Genomic DNA, 14,704 nt, shown 5'->3' with positions numbered 1-14,704 from the left:
TTTTTTATGTAACGTTACTCTCCATACTGTATATTTCACTGTAATTTAATATCACGCCCTGGGTGAGGAATGTTTTTCGTTACACCGGAAGTACAGCCCTCCTGCTTCCGGCGAATTCACAACATCCAAGATGGCTGCCACCGCATCTTCCCTCGTTTCGTACGGTAGCGACTCGGATTCAGAAAATGAGTCAACATCTGCAACTGGTGTTGAGAAAGTGGACCCAACGAACCCGGACGCCACGGTTCACCTTAAACCTCTAGGTTCTGTACCCACGATGTCTGTGGCTGCGCTCAATTCTGCTCCTGAGGTCGCCGTTAAGGTGAGCTAACCAGGCTAACTAGCGTTAGCTTCATGTTACATTGTTCAAGTTAACGTTAGATCATATTAATCGCACTGTGCTTGGACATATTGAGGACACGTGCGGTTTCAATTGATAACGTGAAATACAAAATAAGTAATTATTTAGTGTGTAGAGTTAACTATTTGTAACGGTATCGAACACAATTAGGAGCGGTTAGCGGGAAACTGAGTGTCGAGTAGGAGGATGTTCTAATATCTAACATTTTAACGTTATGTCAAAGAAAAACAACTAGTGAGCAAATGATTTAGATATTAATGTGGTCAAAGTTTGATGTTTTTTATATCTGACACTTGATACACCCAACAACACTTTGGTATTGTATTGCTTGTCAGTGATTTGTACATCCCAACTTTAGGAGGCTGTTGAGACTGGCACACACCTGGACCCTTCATTGAAAGAAGTCACTTATAACCCGACGTTTGAAACCCTGTTTGCACCAGAGGTAAGTTTTCGAATTATTGAGTGATATCTAGAGCTGGGTCATATATATATATATATATATATATATATATATATATATATATATATATATATACACACACATATATGTACACACACACACACACAACATACACGCTCGCTGTCAGCATGGTTCTCTGACTTCTGACCAGCATTCACAAGTGTGCTGTTAGTTCATCTGAAAAGGACGGGACCAGCTGGCCACGTGCCTCTCAAAGGATAATGACTGTATCCAGATTCAATGTTTAATTATAGTGTTATTAATGATTTTTTGTTTCTTCCTCTTAGTTTGGGCCAGTGAACCCATTTAAAAGCAAACAGATGTCTGCCCCCCGAAACATGTTATCTGGCTACGCAGAACCTGCTCACCTCAATGACTTCATGTTTGAACAGCAAAGGAGGACCTTCTCCACTTATGGTGAGCTCACCTGTGACCTGTGTGGTGGATTTGAATTATACGGTCAATGTATTCCTATTCCTCCTCCTTTTTACCCTGAATTTGAAAGTTTTACAACTCTCTCCACTCTGCCGATAGGTTACGCTTTAGATCCATCTGTTGACACACACCAGGTATCCAACACTGGCTACATTGGCGCAGTGGATGAGGCTGAGAAAAATAAAGGTAATCCTTCATCACACCTGAATTCTGTGTGTTTGTCACACATTTATTTAGTCTTCTACTCAACATGAAGTATTGTTTATTAAGGGAGATGTTGAAGTATAATGTCTACTGTCTTCGTTCAGGGCTAACCGTGTTTGAGAGCGGACAGAAGAAGGCAGAGAAAAGGAAAAAGATCAAAGGTGGAGAGGCAGGAGAGATTGACAACTTCCTTGGACCATGGGCGAAATATATAGACGAGAAAGATGGGGCCAAACCATCAGAGGTAATACGGTGTTCATTATATCAAATACGTATGTGAAATTCTCACTACTAATTGTCACTACTACCAGGTTTAGGCTAGGGTTAATGTTTTTTTAGTTTTTTGGCTCATTTAAATCACCAAAATGCTCCTTTGTAAAAAAACAAATGTTGAGGTCAAACCTCTGCTCTCAGAGAAAGCTAAAGAGCAGCCCAGAGTAATCCCCTTTACACCCGATTACAGTTGGCTCAGTCTGTCCTCTGCACTAATGTGTATTTTGGTAAATATTGTATTGTGCTTAATTTTGTTTTACAGGAACAGCAGAAAGAGCTGGATGAGATCACAGCCAAACGGCAGAAGAAGGGAAGGAACGAGGAAGAGGCTCCTGCAGAGGAGAAAACCATCCTCCATGGTACTGTGGACCTCTTTTTTTTTTTTGACATGTGAATCACACTCATTGAAATTATTCACTGAAGTTTGTATTTTGCATAAAAGGTTCACAAACATATACACAGTATTTCTTTTTTAATTGGACGTCATTCTTGAAAGACCCAGTTGGCTTAAGAATTGAGATTGAAAGTTCAGTCAAGTTTGATCATATCACACAATCTTCCTCAGCAGATGAAGTTCGCCCAGATGCTACAGGATGGATTTTCATAATATGCTGTGTCTTTTTGTTCTCCCTGCAGTTAAAGACATGTACGATTACCAGGGCAGGTCCTACCTCCACGTCCCACAGGATGTGGGTATCAACCTGCGTTCTGTGGACGCTCCAGACAAGTGTTACCTGCCCAAGAAACAGATTCATGTCTGGACTGGACACACCAAGGTCAGTGGGAAGCAACATGGATTATTTGCATTTCTGTGTGCACATGAATTGCCCCTTTATGTACCAGGTAATACATCTTGCTGCTGTAAGTATCATCCATGCAAGCTTTGCTGATGGTCAGTATCAGAGAAATCACTCAAGTTTTAAATTGGCTCCTATCCGCTTTGTGCAGGAAGTTACAGCCTTCACACTCTCATTTGAAATACAAAGAGGTTTGAGAAGATAATAAGCACGTGGAAGTGCTGATGTGGAGATAATAGACGGAGGATGGCCCATTCGTAGTCCCCAAAGTTTGATGACATTTTTGGAAACAGTTTGGTAACTTCAAAGTCATCATACTTTCTATAACTATTACAGAGGCAGCATGGTCTACACACACACTTATCTGCCCTGGTTATTATGAATCAGCTGATTTAATATCAATAGCATGGCAATGTTTAAATTAAGTACTTTATATGGTAAACATGCAGATGCCTTTTCCTTAACAGTTGGAGTAAAAATAATCAGTGTCTCACCGATACAAAAATGCATTTACATTATTGTAATAAACATAATATCAATCATGGCCATGGGGCTATGTGATTTATGGACCAAGCAGACACACATGGATTGTTAGATATCAAAATATGCAGATCTGTGGTATTATAACATACAGTACAGTCAAATGTGAACTCCCATGATTTGGATTCTCCTCACAGATGTTTTTATATTAATGAAATGCTTGTTAACACACAATCTGTCCACTCTGCACCGTAAAACATGCTGTTTGCTCTTGTAGTAAGAGCTTACAGATTGTGCCTCACAAGGCTACCCAAAAAGGTAGTGCAGAACAGCATGGGTGCTTGGACCTGTACTGATGGTTAGCATAACCATGATTACATATCAACTTCTCATGTCTCTATGTTTTCCAGGGGGTCAGTGCCATCAGACTATTTCCTAGCTCTGGTCATCTGCTGCTCTCCTCCTCCATGGACTGTAAGATCAAGGTAAGTACTCACAGCTTGGTGCCATGAAAAACAACACCGAAGCTAATGAATGAATTTACACCCACTTGTGTGTTCTTCAGAGCTGCAGTTGTATATGTTTTATGATTGGCTGGTAACATTGTCGGCTGTGAGTTTGAATGTTTTATTGTACAGCGCTGCTGTTGAGAAGAGTCAAAGCTAACCTCTAACCAACCTGATGCATTCTTTTCTGCTGTCTTAATCTCACATTTGGGACTTTGCAAATCAGTCTTCACTCGTAGTTTGATCTCTTCCTCTCCACAGCTGTGGGAAGTGTACGGTGAGAGGAGGTGTATACGGACATTTATTGGTAAGTGATATTACATTTTGACATGATAAATGTTAATAATTAATTGTATGAAATGATATAAACAACAATGGATCATCAGCAAACATGCTGACGGTCCGAAATGCATGCAGCCGTTTGTGAAATCCGCAGCAGTGACGGCCTGTAAGCTCAGCAACACTCATGACTCGTCTGCTGACCGTTGGCAGAAAGTAAAGGCTTTTTTTTATTTTCCATTTTTTTAAGAATAGAGACAGCACATTGTCTGAATAGAGATTGTTTGCAGCCGTGGTTCTGCTTGTCAGCTCCTTCACAGAATATGCATAATTCAGCCGCCCGGGGGCCGACGGGAACGAGGGGCCAGGGAAGGGCACAAGACACGGCGAGGAGCTGGCATACAGGAAGAGAGAGGACAGTGGAGGCTGGAATAAACAGAGAGCGACTGGCTGTGGGGTTGATGAGTTGGAGCAGCAGCAGACATTCAGATGATGATGATAATTTTTTTCATTAGAGGAGGTTTATAAGTATATGGCTTTGTTTTGGAGAGTATATTAGAATTTCACTTTGTTGCTGTGCACTTAGTTCCATTATCTGCTGTCTGGCTTCTTCCTTTTTGTTCCACAACAGTAGAATACATCGTTTTGTTTCCTTTATTCTCTGAGGTGTTGAATTTTATTTTATTTCTTTATCTGAGTATGTATTTGGATGGATGACTTACAAAACGAATAGAGCTGCAATTAATCGCCAACTATTTGGATAATTGATTAATTTGTCTGAGTCATTTTTAAAGAAATATATATATATATATATATATATATATATATCTGATTCCAGCTTCGTAAATGTGAATATTTTCTGATTTCTTTGCTCCTTCATGACTGTAAACTGCATGTCTTTGAGTTGTGGGCGGTTTGAGGACGTCACCTCGGGCTTTTGGAACGTCATTTGTCAGAAATATGACATTTTATAAACCAAAGAACGTATTGTTTAATTGAGAAAACAATCGAAAGATGAATTGACAAAGAATATAATCGTTAATTGCAGCCCTAAATACGACCATACACTGTAATAGGTAGCAAGTCAGAACATGAGTAAGAAAGAGCCGCTAAGCAGCCAGCATTAGCTTGGGTGATGTGCATGATAAGCACGCATATCATTACGTGTGCATGGGAGAAACTGCATATTTGAGCGACACCTGTGCCCCGCATTCAGTACTTTGTGTATCTGTGTTTTCCAGTACACACAGACGTACACCAGAAAGGCTCTCTGCAGCAGCGCTACTGCCGCTTGGTCTGCCAGCGAGCGAGGTGCGAGCAGGCGAGCACTTAGTCTCAGTCGGCTCTGTTATCGCTGTGGAGACAATGTAGCCCTGATAAAAAGACAGTTTTAACAAGGAAGCCATCGGTGCGCTGAGCCCACGGGGACCTCGCATCACCTGCACTGCGTGAGAAAAGCCAAAGGGGTTTCATCGATTGGGATTCTGAATCGAACGCGGAGAAGGTGGAGAACGGTTAAAAAGACAGATGGAACATGTCATTTTTCTCTTTCTTTCCTCTCCAAGCCCATTTTGAGATTCCATTCCCTTCGTCTCCCACAGCTCACGTCATCTTTCTTCCTCAACATCCCATATTCCCCGTAACCAGGTTTCACACTCCTCAAATAAATTGCCGTTCAAAGGAAGGCAGCGGGTAGCAATCGTGAGGAACGTATTGAATTAGTCTAAGGCATGTTGATTTATTTGCTTTGTAATATGTGTAAATGTACTCCGTTAGGTCACAGCAAAGCAGTGCGAGACATCTGCTACAACAACAGTGGGACCCAGTTCCTCAGCGCTGCCTATGACCGCTACCTCAAACTGTGGGACACTGAAACAGGTAGGCTCCACCTCGCTGAAGTCCACACACTCGTTTCTATAATCACTCGCATCGCTTCTTGTTGTTGATTCTTCACAATTACTGGACCATGGGAGATGTACTCACCTATACACTGTCTAATTTAGAGTCTTGGCGACACTGCGGATAGTGTGTATGGGGGTTCATAATAACACGCTGCAGTGCAGTCATACATAACCTTGAACGCCATCCGATAATTCTGAATAACAGAAATGTAATCAGCAGCTCTGACACAATCCTATCTTGTAGGGCTGTCATAGTGACACTGTTGTATCAGGGACACGCTTCATCACCGTGTGTGTTGCATTTTTGATTTCAGTACAGGAATTGTGTTCAATGAATGCTACTTTCAATGTAGCCCTGCCTCGTTTGAGAGAGGCTGCACAGTTCAACACGTCATTGAATTAGTTTGTAATCTGTCATAACTATAAAATAATGTCTCTGTGTAACCAAATAGCGAATGATCTACTCTCTGCGTCTTTGTGAACTGTTGGCAAAATGTCGGGTCCCTGATCTCACTGGTGTCACATGGTTCCCTGTTGTCTTTCCCAATGGCTCGTCTCAGTTTCCACCCCGCTCAACGGAAGAGTGCCAATCCAGCAGAGGGCAGAAAAGAGTTAAATCCCCAACTTGTTGTTCACAGGATGCCCTTTGGAGCCACGTCATCCAAATACTTACTGCACCATTACAATTCCCACCAGATGTTGTGGTTTTTTTAGTATACATGTCAACAGCTGTACATAGCAGGGATGTGTAGCGGGTAATTATTAGTATTCCACTAGATTTGTCCCAGTTGTTGCAGTTCAACACTGGATGTAATTCAGTGAAACGCCTCTGTTCTTATCTAAGGGGCCTCTTGGTGCTGCAGTCATTGAAAACATTGAAATTCCGGTGTTACGGCTGAGCTGTCGCTGCCTGCAGGGACAGTGCATGCGAAGTGTCCCTAAACCTTAGACAACTTGTGTGTACCTCCCTTGAGAAGCCACTGTGGATTATTATGGAGCTCTGACTTTCATGTTTCCTCCCTCCACAGGCCAGTGTATCTCCCGCTTCACCAACAGGAAGGTGCCGTACTGCGTCAAGTTCAACCCCGACGAGGAGAAACAGAGCCTTTTCGTGGCCGGCATGTCGGATAAGAAGATAGTTCAGGTAAAGTTGTCATGTGCCGCATTGCCAGTTTATCAATTCTGCTCACGCCGTCGCTTCAAGTGTATTTCCCCCTTGAGCAGATGCACACATTTTCTGTGCATCCCCCCTGTGCCCACGGGAGCATGAAAGACACTCACTCGCGTCTCATCCTCCGGCTCTGGTGTGCGTGTTTGTGTGCTCGAGGTTCAGTTGCTGACGGGACTAGAGCAAGTCATTAATCACGGGTAGCAATGTGGAAGAGCGGCAAAGGGAACAATCTCCTAAAAGTAGGAAATCCGTAACTACGATATTACACAATCAGGTAAACAAGTGACAAGTAACCCTGAACTTCTACAGATGAAAGTTTGGGACAAACTACCTTTGTGCTCTTGGAGTCGTCATTTAGTTGAATATATTTCAAGCTGTTGCTGTTTGTCTGCTCATTGTTCAGATGAACAGTAGTCACTATCACAATGTCTGGCACAATATTGCGGGTTAGTATTAAATCATGCAGCTCCCTTCAGGGCTTTGAGAACAGATGGCTGCTCCTGTGTGCAGCCGAAAGCTAAATTAACCCCCCAAAAAAGGCATAAATTGAATTGGATGCAAAATGTGTTTGGGCAGAAATGCGTCCTATTCATTTGGCGCCTGGGGGCCTTTTCTACGTGCTTTTCCGTCCTTTACATTTTATTATTATGTGCATAATCAAGTCCTCTGTTTGATAGCTAATCAGTGTCATTACTCGACTGCAGTTAAGCAATTCATTTTTTAAAACCGCTCTTCAGTGACTCTCCACAAACCCGCCAAATGACTGTTTCACTGCGGTAAGAAAAGTTGTTTGTGTTGGGAATCAGCACGCCACAAGAGTATGGAAATGTGCAGTCGAACCAGTTTGATGGGATTTTAATAATTCACTGTATTTTGCTTTGACTTGTCGTAGATACATGTGTTTACCTCCTCTCTGCCTCTTGTGTCTCTCTGTCAGTGGGACGTCAGGACAGGGGAGGTGGTTCAGGAGTACGACCGTCACCTGGGAGCCGTCAACACCATCACTTTTGTTGATGAGAACCGCCGCTTCGTGAGCACGTCTGACGACAAGAGTCTTCGAGTTTGGGAGTGGTAAGTACAGACTGAAGGCTGAAATGGTAATGCAGTGTTTTGAGTCGATTGCAGGCTGCCTTCTGAGAACCCACTGCTCCTTTCATCAGTCGTTCATAAGAGCAGTAGATCACCAGACGACCCTATCTTGGACAAAGCTCTCCCAGCTGTGCTGCTAATCTGCGATGAGTCATGGCCTTCACATGCATCTGTTGCTCTGGGAGTTTCCTTCCTTACTTGTTTTTCCTTACTTGTTTTTCGATATTGTCATTAAATGTCCTCCTGCAGTTTTTGCCCAAACGAGAGACCACCAACAGGGCTTTTCCATATGAAGAGTCAAACTGTGCTGTGCTACCTTACGCTCTCATTACCGGTCGTGCGAGATTCAACTCATGACGGAATGGAGTGGTCTCACCGACGTCACGATCTCCTTAGTTACGAGGTCGGTCGGCCATGTTGGAGTACATACAGATCCTACATGGCGGCGCGTAAACAAGGAAGTGCGGCGAAAATACCATACTTTGAATCACTGGATAGTGCATCAAAGGTTCGCTACCTGGCCAAATTGAAGGTTATTGGTAACTTGGATCCCTATACGATGAGTGCAGATGGTTTCAGTGCCGATCCTACTTATCTTCCATCGGTAAACTACGCCAACATCTACACGTATCTCGTGAACACCCCCAGTCCTTACACAGAAGACGAGTTGGCGTGCTACAAAGGGCTCGACGCTTATAATCAGTTTGTCAGTGGACGGGTCCGAGACGTCAAAGCAACGGTCGTCGACAATTCTCATCTCGTCATTGGAAGAGTAAATATATACAGATCTGGTCCGATATTTAGCAATATTCAATGTTTACTCAGCGCAAACAGACACGTGTGTTTGTTTACATTGTACGTGCACGTCATTGTGTGCGTGTGTGTAGGAATTCACTTTCAACTAACTCCTAACTTCATTCCCCCCCCCCCCCCCCCCCACACATATATATATATATATATATATATATATATATACATATATATATATATATATATATATATGATCTGACGTTAAACTCGTATCAAGCAATGCTGAGGCTGCATCTATGTGTTTCGCCTGTTGTACACGCTCCACACGTCTCTGGTACCGACTGCTGTCACGGGCCGATGAAGCTTCGGTAACCTTCTCATGTCCAAGTTTAATTTATATTTCCTTTATTAAATACTGTTCACAAACGAATTTGTATATAAAATCACGTACCACTTATAAAGTGATCCGCACATACTCTAGTGTACGCCAAATTCCATTCCTTTATATCTCGAGAGATGCGTGACAGCCATTTCTCGCGACGTCGCTTGGATAGCTCCTTCGTGTCATTTCCTTGATGTGTAATGACCGCTGGCAAACGAAAGAATGATTTCTTGTCTCTATCAGCTCTGCTGCCACAACCAAAGACAGCACAAAAGTTCACCACCGATAGGTTATGCGACTCAGCCGTGCATGCCAGTGGCTTTGTGTGTACTCCAACATGGCCGACAGCTAAACTGTGACGTCACACGAGACCACTCCATACCAGAGAGAAAGACATGTGTGCTTTCATCACTGTTTAGTTTCTCTCCAGCGTCCCTGCGACCCAATATTTCCTGATTTAGCTGCTTCATAACACAAGCTTTTGGCAACAAAATAATGGGGGACTTTTATTGTGAAGAATAAAAATGTTTATCACCTCATTAGTGGAGCTCTGTTAGTAATTCTTCAAGTAAAACAAGTCAACTAATACTGTAGGGAGGAGGAGTTCGTGCAGCAATAACAATGGGGAGACTTTTATTGTGAAGAATATAGGAAATGAAATCTTTGCTCAGAAGCACCGAATCAAAGCGAGCAAAGCCAAGTCAGCACACGTGTGTGGAGAAGGGGCTCGAGAGCGACTTGCCGATCAGCCGGGGGTCCTGCGGTGATAAACCAACTCTGATATTTATTGCTCAAAGATGAACATTTGAAGACCAGCTGAAAAAGGAAGCTTCCTTTGGAATTTGGAAGGGGGTGCTTTTAATTCGAGGACGACCATTTGTGTAATTTTTTTCCTTCTTCCCATGAGCTTTTTTTAGTGGAGCAAACGGGCAAGTGGTACGCTTGGCCAAAGAGTGGCTTTACTGTCCCCCTTCCTCCCACGGATACCACCTGGCTCTCAGCGTTAGCCAGCCCCTCATGTGAGAGTCTCATACCTCCCGGAGTGAAGCAGAGACGGGCACGGTGAGGGAATGTCGGATTTTAGGATTAAGATTGTTGAGGCAGCAAAGTCAGACACATCGCTGTGCAAACGCCTTCTCTGTATTCATAATTCCATCCTGATTTCAACACACGTACTGGAGTTTTCTGGAGAGAGTACTTCATCTGTAGCAGAGGTTCATCACCGGGGAGCAGAGAGGGTTACGCAAGTACTCAACTTCCCTTCAGCTTGACTTTCGCCATGCTCCTGACCTTTTTAAAAAGACCCCCCCCCCCCCTCTGCCAACCCAAACATAACATTCTGTAAATATTTGGCCATTAGTAAAGACTCTGCCAAGGCAGACGTTTGGCAATCCCTTCAAAGCAAAAAGTTAATTTACTCTTTTGTCAATAGTGATTATGTTTTGTAAAATCCTCTTTTCATATTCGTTCCAAACCACAAACAAAGATGGTCTTGTTTCATTTCCCTCTCTTCTTGTTTCTGTCTTGATGTTTCTTTTTCTGCAGGCTGAACTCAACCTCACTGCAGATATCGTGCCTGAGAAACTACAGTTCACAAATACAATACACAAAGAACGCTGCTTGTTCTTGCCATCGTCTCTTATCTTGATCGATGCGAAACAACAACAAATCATCTATTTGTCATGAACATCCCCAGTGTATAGATTGTCTGTCGTCTGTTTTCCTTTCTCGCTCTCCAGACAACGGAACATGCACACTGCTTATTTCTGGAGCTCAGAGAAGAAGAGATCTGAGGGCGTCGTTATCTTCTCCGAGTTTAGCTTGGCGTTTGCTCTGACAAACCCGAGCTCCACTTTAATGTCAGATTGTACGCGTGTGCATGAATTTGTTTATGCGTACAAGGGTTTGCCTTTCTCATTAATCTCCTGTCTTTAGCTCTTCGAAGCCCATCTTTGGTCTTGTGTGCGAACGCGGTGCGATCTCTTTGCTCCAGCTGCTTCTCATCTCAGACGGAGACGTGGCTTTTCGTTTAAGCAGAGGGCACAATGAGAACAAAGCACTTCATGCAGACGCACACAGTTTGAAGGCAGAAATACATGTTCGTCACACTCATTTACTTTAGTTTGTGAGTGTCACAGGTCGGTCACGTACATAGAGGAGAACAGGAAATTGTCGTCCTGGCACACTGGATTTGAATGATCTTCTGCAGACCACTTAAGATCAACAAGCCTGTAGGGTTCCTATCTCTCCAAAAGCAGACATAGCGGAGCATAAGGAGGGTTTGGGGGGATTAATAAATAATTGGATGGCGGTTCAGTCGGCGGTGCGGCATTCAAAGGTTCAGAGGAGAGCTGTAATGGTGATCTGGCCTCATTTTTCACCACAGCTGTCTTCTCTTCAGTAACAAGCATTTGTGAGACAGCATAAGCATCGGCAATAATGAACAAACTACAGCTCGGTGAATGTTTTTCTTTTGAGTTGTTCTTGCTTTGAGGCTGCACAGGTTGACCCATCTTCAAGTGTTCTCACGGTGCTTTTTGCTCTCTTTCAGGGACATCCCTGTGGACTTCAAGTACATCGCCGAGCCCAGTATGCACTCCATGCCAGCTGTGACACTCTCTCCCAACGGTGAGTAGTCGCATCGCGGCGAAACACTCCCAGAGACACAGGACACCGTCCTTTGGGCAGCATAAACACATGCTGCCAGATTGAAGTTGATTCTGTTCCATACCTTCCAATGGTGGTCGTTGCTCAAACAAGGCAGGCTCTGTGTCATCCAAGTAAACTTATGTGTGGGGATGTCCAGCATCAGGATCAGGCCCAATCCTGATATAGGCCCGATCCATCTCCAATCCTTTTGTTTGCTCTGGGTAAGCCGGCTGTCACAGACGGCCCATTAAGCCCTGTTGAAGCACTATACGGGGCCCTTAATGCACAGTATTGTGAGGGAGTGAACCGGAGAGCGCATAGCAGCCAGCAGGTTCATGTCACAGAGGGATGAGAGGAGCTGCATTGCGTAAAACACAAACAGCTACTCGCCCTTATTTCAGTGATACTTCTCTGTTGGCGTTAATGTTCGGACTCGAGCTGAAAAGATGTCCAAAATATCCAAACATGTTGAGACATTGTAGAGAAAAATATAGGAGAACGGCAAATAATAAATATAAACCATACGAATAGTTTGACATATCCAATAATACGCCTATTTACTTTCTCGCAAGATGTAAAGATGCCACTTGCTGGCACAGTAGCCACGTTGTGTGTAGCAGCACACGCCTTAGATACGACCAGAGTTAATTCCTCCGTTTGAATCAGGAATTCCCCGTTGCGCTCCATCAGCTTCAGCTACTGTCAAGCTCTCGCGTCGTCGTCTGTTCTTTCCCTCTCCACCGACTTTGATTCCTCCCTTTCATCCTCACCCGTACACTCTCCCCGGTCTCCTCCTCGCGTTGGGCAGCGTTCCTATTTGTGCTAACACGGTGTGTTTCTCTTGAGCGTGTGAATAATGAATGCGTTCTCAGTGGGAGGCCATTCAAGGCCATTCCCTGGCTCAGCATCCACAGCCTCTTTCCTCCTCTCCCCTGTTTCTTGCCATCTTAACGAAAAGAGACAGAGCTGCTGAAATTGGCCAAGTTGTTTTCGTTCTTCTGCGTGTGTTGCATTTGTGGACAAGTGTCTTTTTAATTCGTTTTGTGAGGGGAGGATGTCAGAAGAGGACTCACACGCCAACACTAGATCTCGTTCTCTTGCCACATTAATAACTCCCATCATGTTTCCTTTCAGGAAGTGCAGTGAGTCGTGTAATGCTCTGACACTGAAGCACTGCCGGTTATCACTGTCGCGGTGTCGGGAGCTGAAATGCTCTCGAAAAGTAGATCTCAGATAAGCAGTCACTGATGAAAAGCCTCTTCTAATTTTCAATCCTTCCATTTTAATGATGGCAGAATTATGAGTTCTCAGAGTGTCATCCCCTCAAACTCAAATTTACACATTTTAGTTTGATTTCCGCGGCATATTTCTAAGACATTGGAAGACATTTGACTCTCCTGGATGTTGCACTGGATCAGCTGCCAGGTTTAGCGCGTAGGAACAGCAGTAGCAGGCAGCATCATGACTCCACAGTGGCTGCTTGTTGTACAGAATCAGGCTAATGAGACAAACTAGCACGCTAATAGGCACTTTAAACTTGTTGTGACAGCCTTGAATTTATTACCGCTGTCCTACTTCATTTGGGCCTTGAACTTTTGTACTGCACCTCCCAATACTTACATTGAAATTGATTTTTTTATGGTTATTTTGTGAGCATGTTATACAGTGACCACTTGAGATTAGCTGTTGGCTACATGCTGTTTGCTTGTTTCTTACCCCAGGTAAATGGCTAGCGTGCCAGTCTATGGACAACCAGATTCTGATCTTCGGAGCCCAAAACCGCTTCAGACTGAACAAGAAGAAAGTCTTCAAAGGCCACATGGTGGCTGGCTATGCCTGCCAAGTGGACTTCTCCCCAGACATGAGGTAAGCCTTTACCGCAGTTTTCTGATGAAGGGGATTAGCAGGCAGCTGAGATTCTCGCAGCCGATTCAATAGTTAAGAATAGTTGATTCGTTTTTAACCGATGAAGGAAAATATGCTACAAGTGGTGATTCATCAGTTTCTTTGAGGAGAGGGTTCGAACTGTCTTACTGAGTGGAAAGTGAGATAGCATTGTACAGATACCCGCTATCCTCTAAACTGCCTCAGGTTGATGAAGAGCTGTGGAAAATCAGATTATCTAATGTATGCGTTCCACAAGGAGAGCTAACCGGGACAGTCCAGGAACTTAATTTTAGCCAAAACACCCATTAAAACCTGTTTCTACCCTCTTCTCACCCACATTTGTGAGTACGGTGAGACGGAAGTTACGTTTATCAAAGCGCTAATCTTGCCGTCCTTTTTTGTCTTTCCCTCTTCCAGCTATGTGGTGTCAGGAGATGCGGATGGAAAGCTGAACATTTGGGATTGGAAGACGACCAAGCTTTACCAGAGGATCAAGGCTCACGACAAGGTGTGCATTAGCGCACTTTGGCATCCGCATGAAACCTCTAAGGTTATCACCTGCGGCTGGGATGGACAAATTAAACTGTGGGACTAGATCTGTCCTGCTATGTGTGTCTGTTTGGGGAAGGGGGGTTCTGTACCGAACTGGTTCACTATAGAGAGACGGAAAGGGACTCGTTGTCCCGTGGAGTTTGTGAAAGCCACAGGACTGGTATCCAGTCCTATTGCTGCAACGTATTTTTTGTATCCCGCCGTGAGAGTAAAAATATGTATTATCTGTACAAAGATGACCACACGCGTGTACTTTTTAAAATAGTTTCTACTGCGAAAGGCATATTAGAGGGGAACCTTGACATTTTTTACAAATATTTTTTGTTATTGTCAATGTTCTGTGTAGTATATCTCTGTAATCCTTGGTAACGATTCTTAATTTCCAATTGTGTGCCCGTCCCATTGTGGAAATAAACATTCTGTAAATTTGACTTCTCAAGAAAATGAAGCATTGGTTCCTCAAAGAAAGTCTTTCTTCACCCATATTCAACACAAATCCTATTTCTTTTGTTCCTTTATTTATCG

General features: G+C 43.6%; 1 protein-coding gene across 1 annotated transcript; it reads left to right on the top strand.

The window, feature by feature from the left end:
• Positions 1 to 130: 130 nt before the first annotated feature.
• On the top strand, positions 131 to 14,689 carry cdc40 (cell division cycle 40 homolog; the record flags this gene model as incomplete). The annotated part of the gene is made up of 15 exons (XM_079291242.1): positions 131 to 322; positions 720 to 806; positions 1,112 to 1,241; positions 1,359 to 1,445; positions 1,568 to 1,707; positions 1,999 to 2,095; positions 2,373 to 2,512; positions 3,424 to 3,498; positions 3,781 to 3,826; positions 5,575 to 5,676; positions 6,728 to 6,843; positions 7,808 to 7,941; positions 11,643 to 11,719; positions 13,462 to 13,606; positions 14,045 to 14,689. The coding sequence occupies 15 exons, from the start codon at positions 131 to 133 to the stop codon at positions 14,220 to 14,222; spliced, it is 1,746 nt and encodes a 581-aa protein (XP_079147368.1). The 3' UTR covers positions 14,223 to 14,689.
• Between the last annotated feature and the right edge of the window lie 15 nt (positions 14,690 to 14,704).

Source organism: Melanostigma gelatinosum (genome assembly GCF_949748355.1).
Source record: "Melanostigma gelatinosum genome assembly, chromosome: 19".
NCBI lineage: Eukaryota > Metazoa > Chordata > Actinopteri > Perciformes > Zoarcidae > Melanostigma > Melanostigma gelatinosum.
The sequence above is the reverse complement of the archived record's forward strand: the minus strand, read 5'-3'. Positions and strand labels throughout refer to the sequence as shown.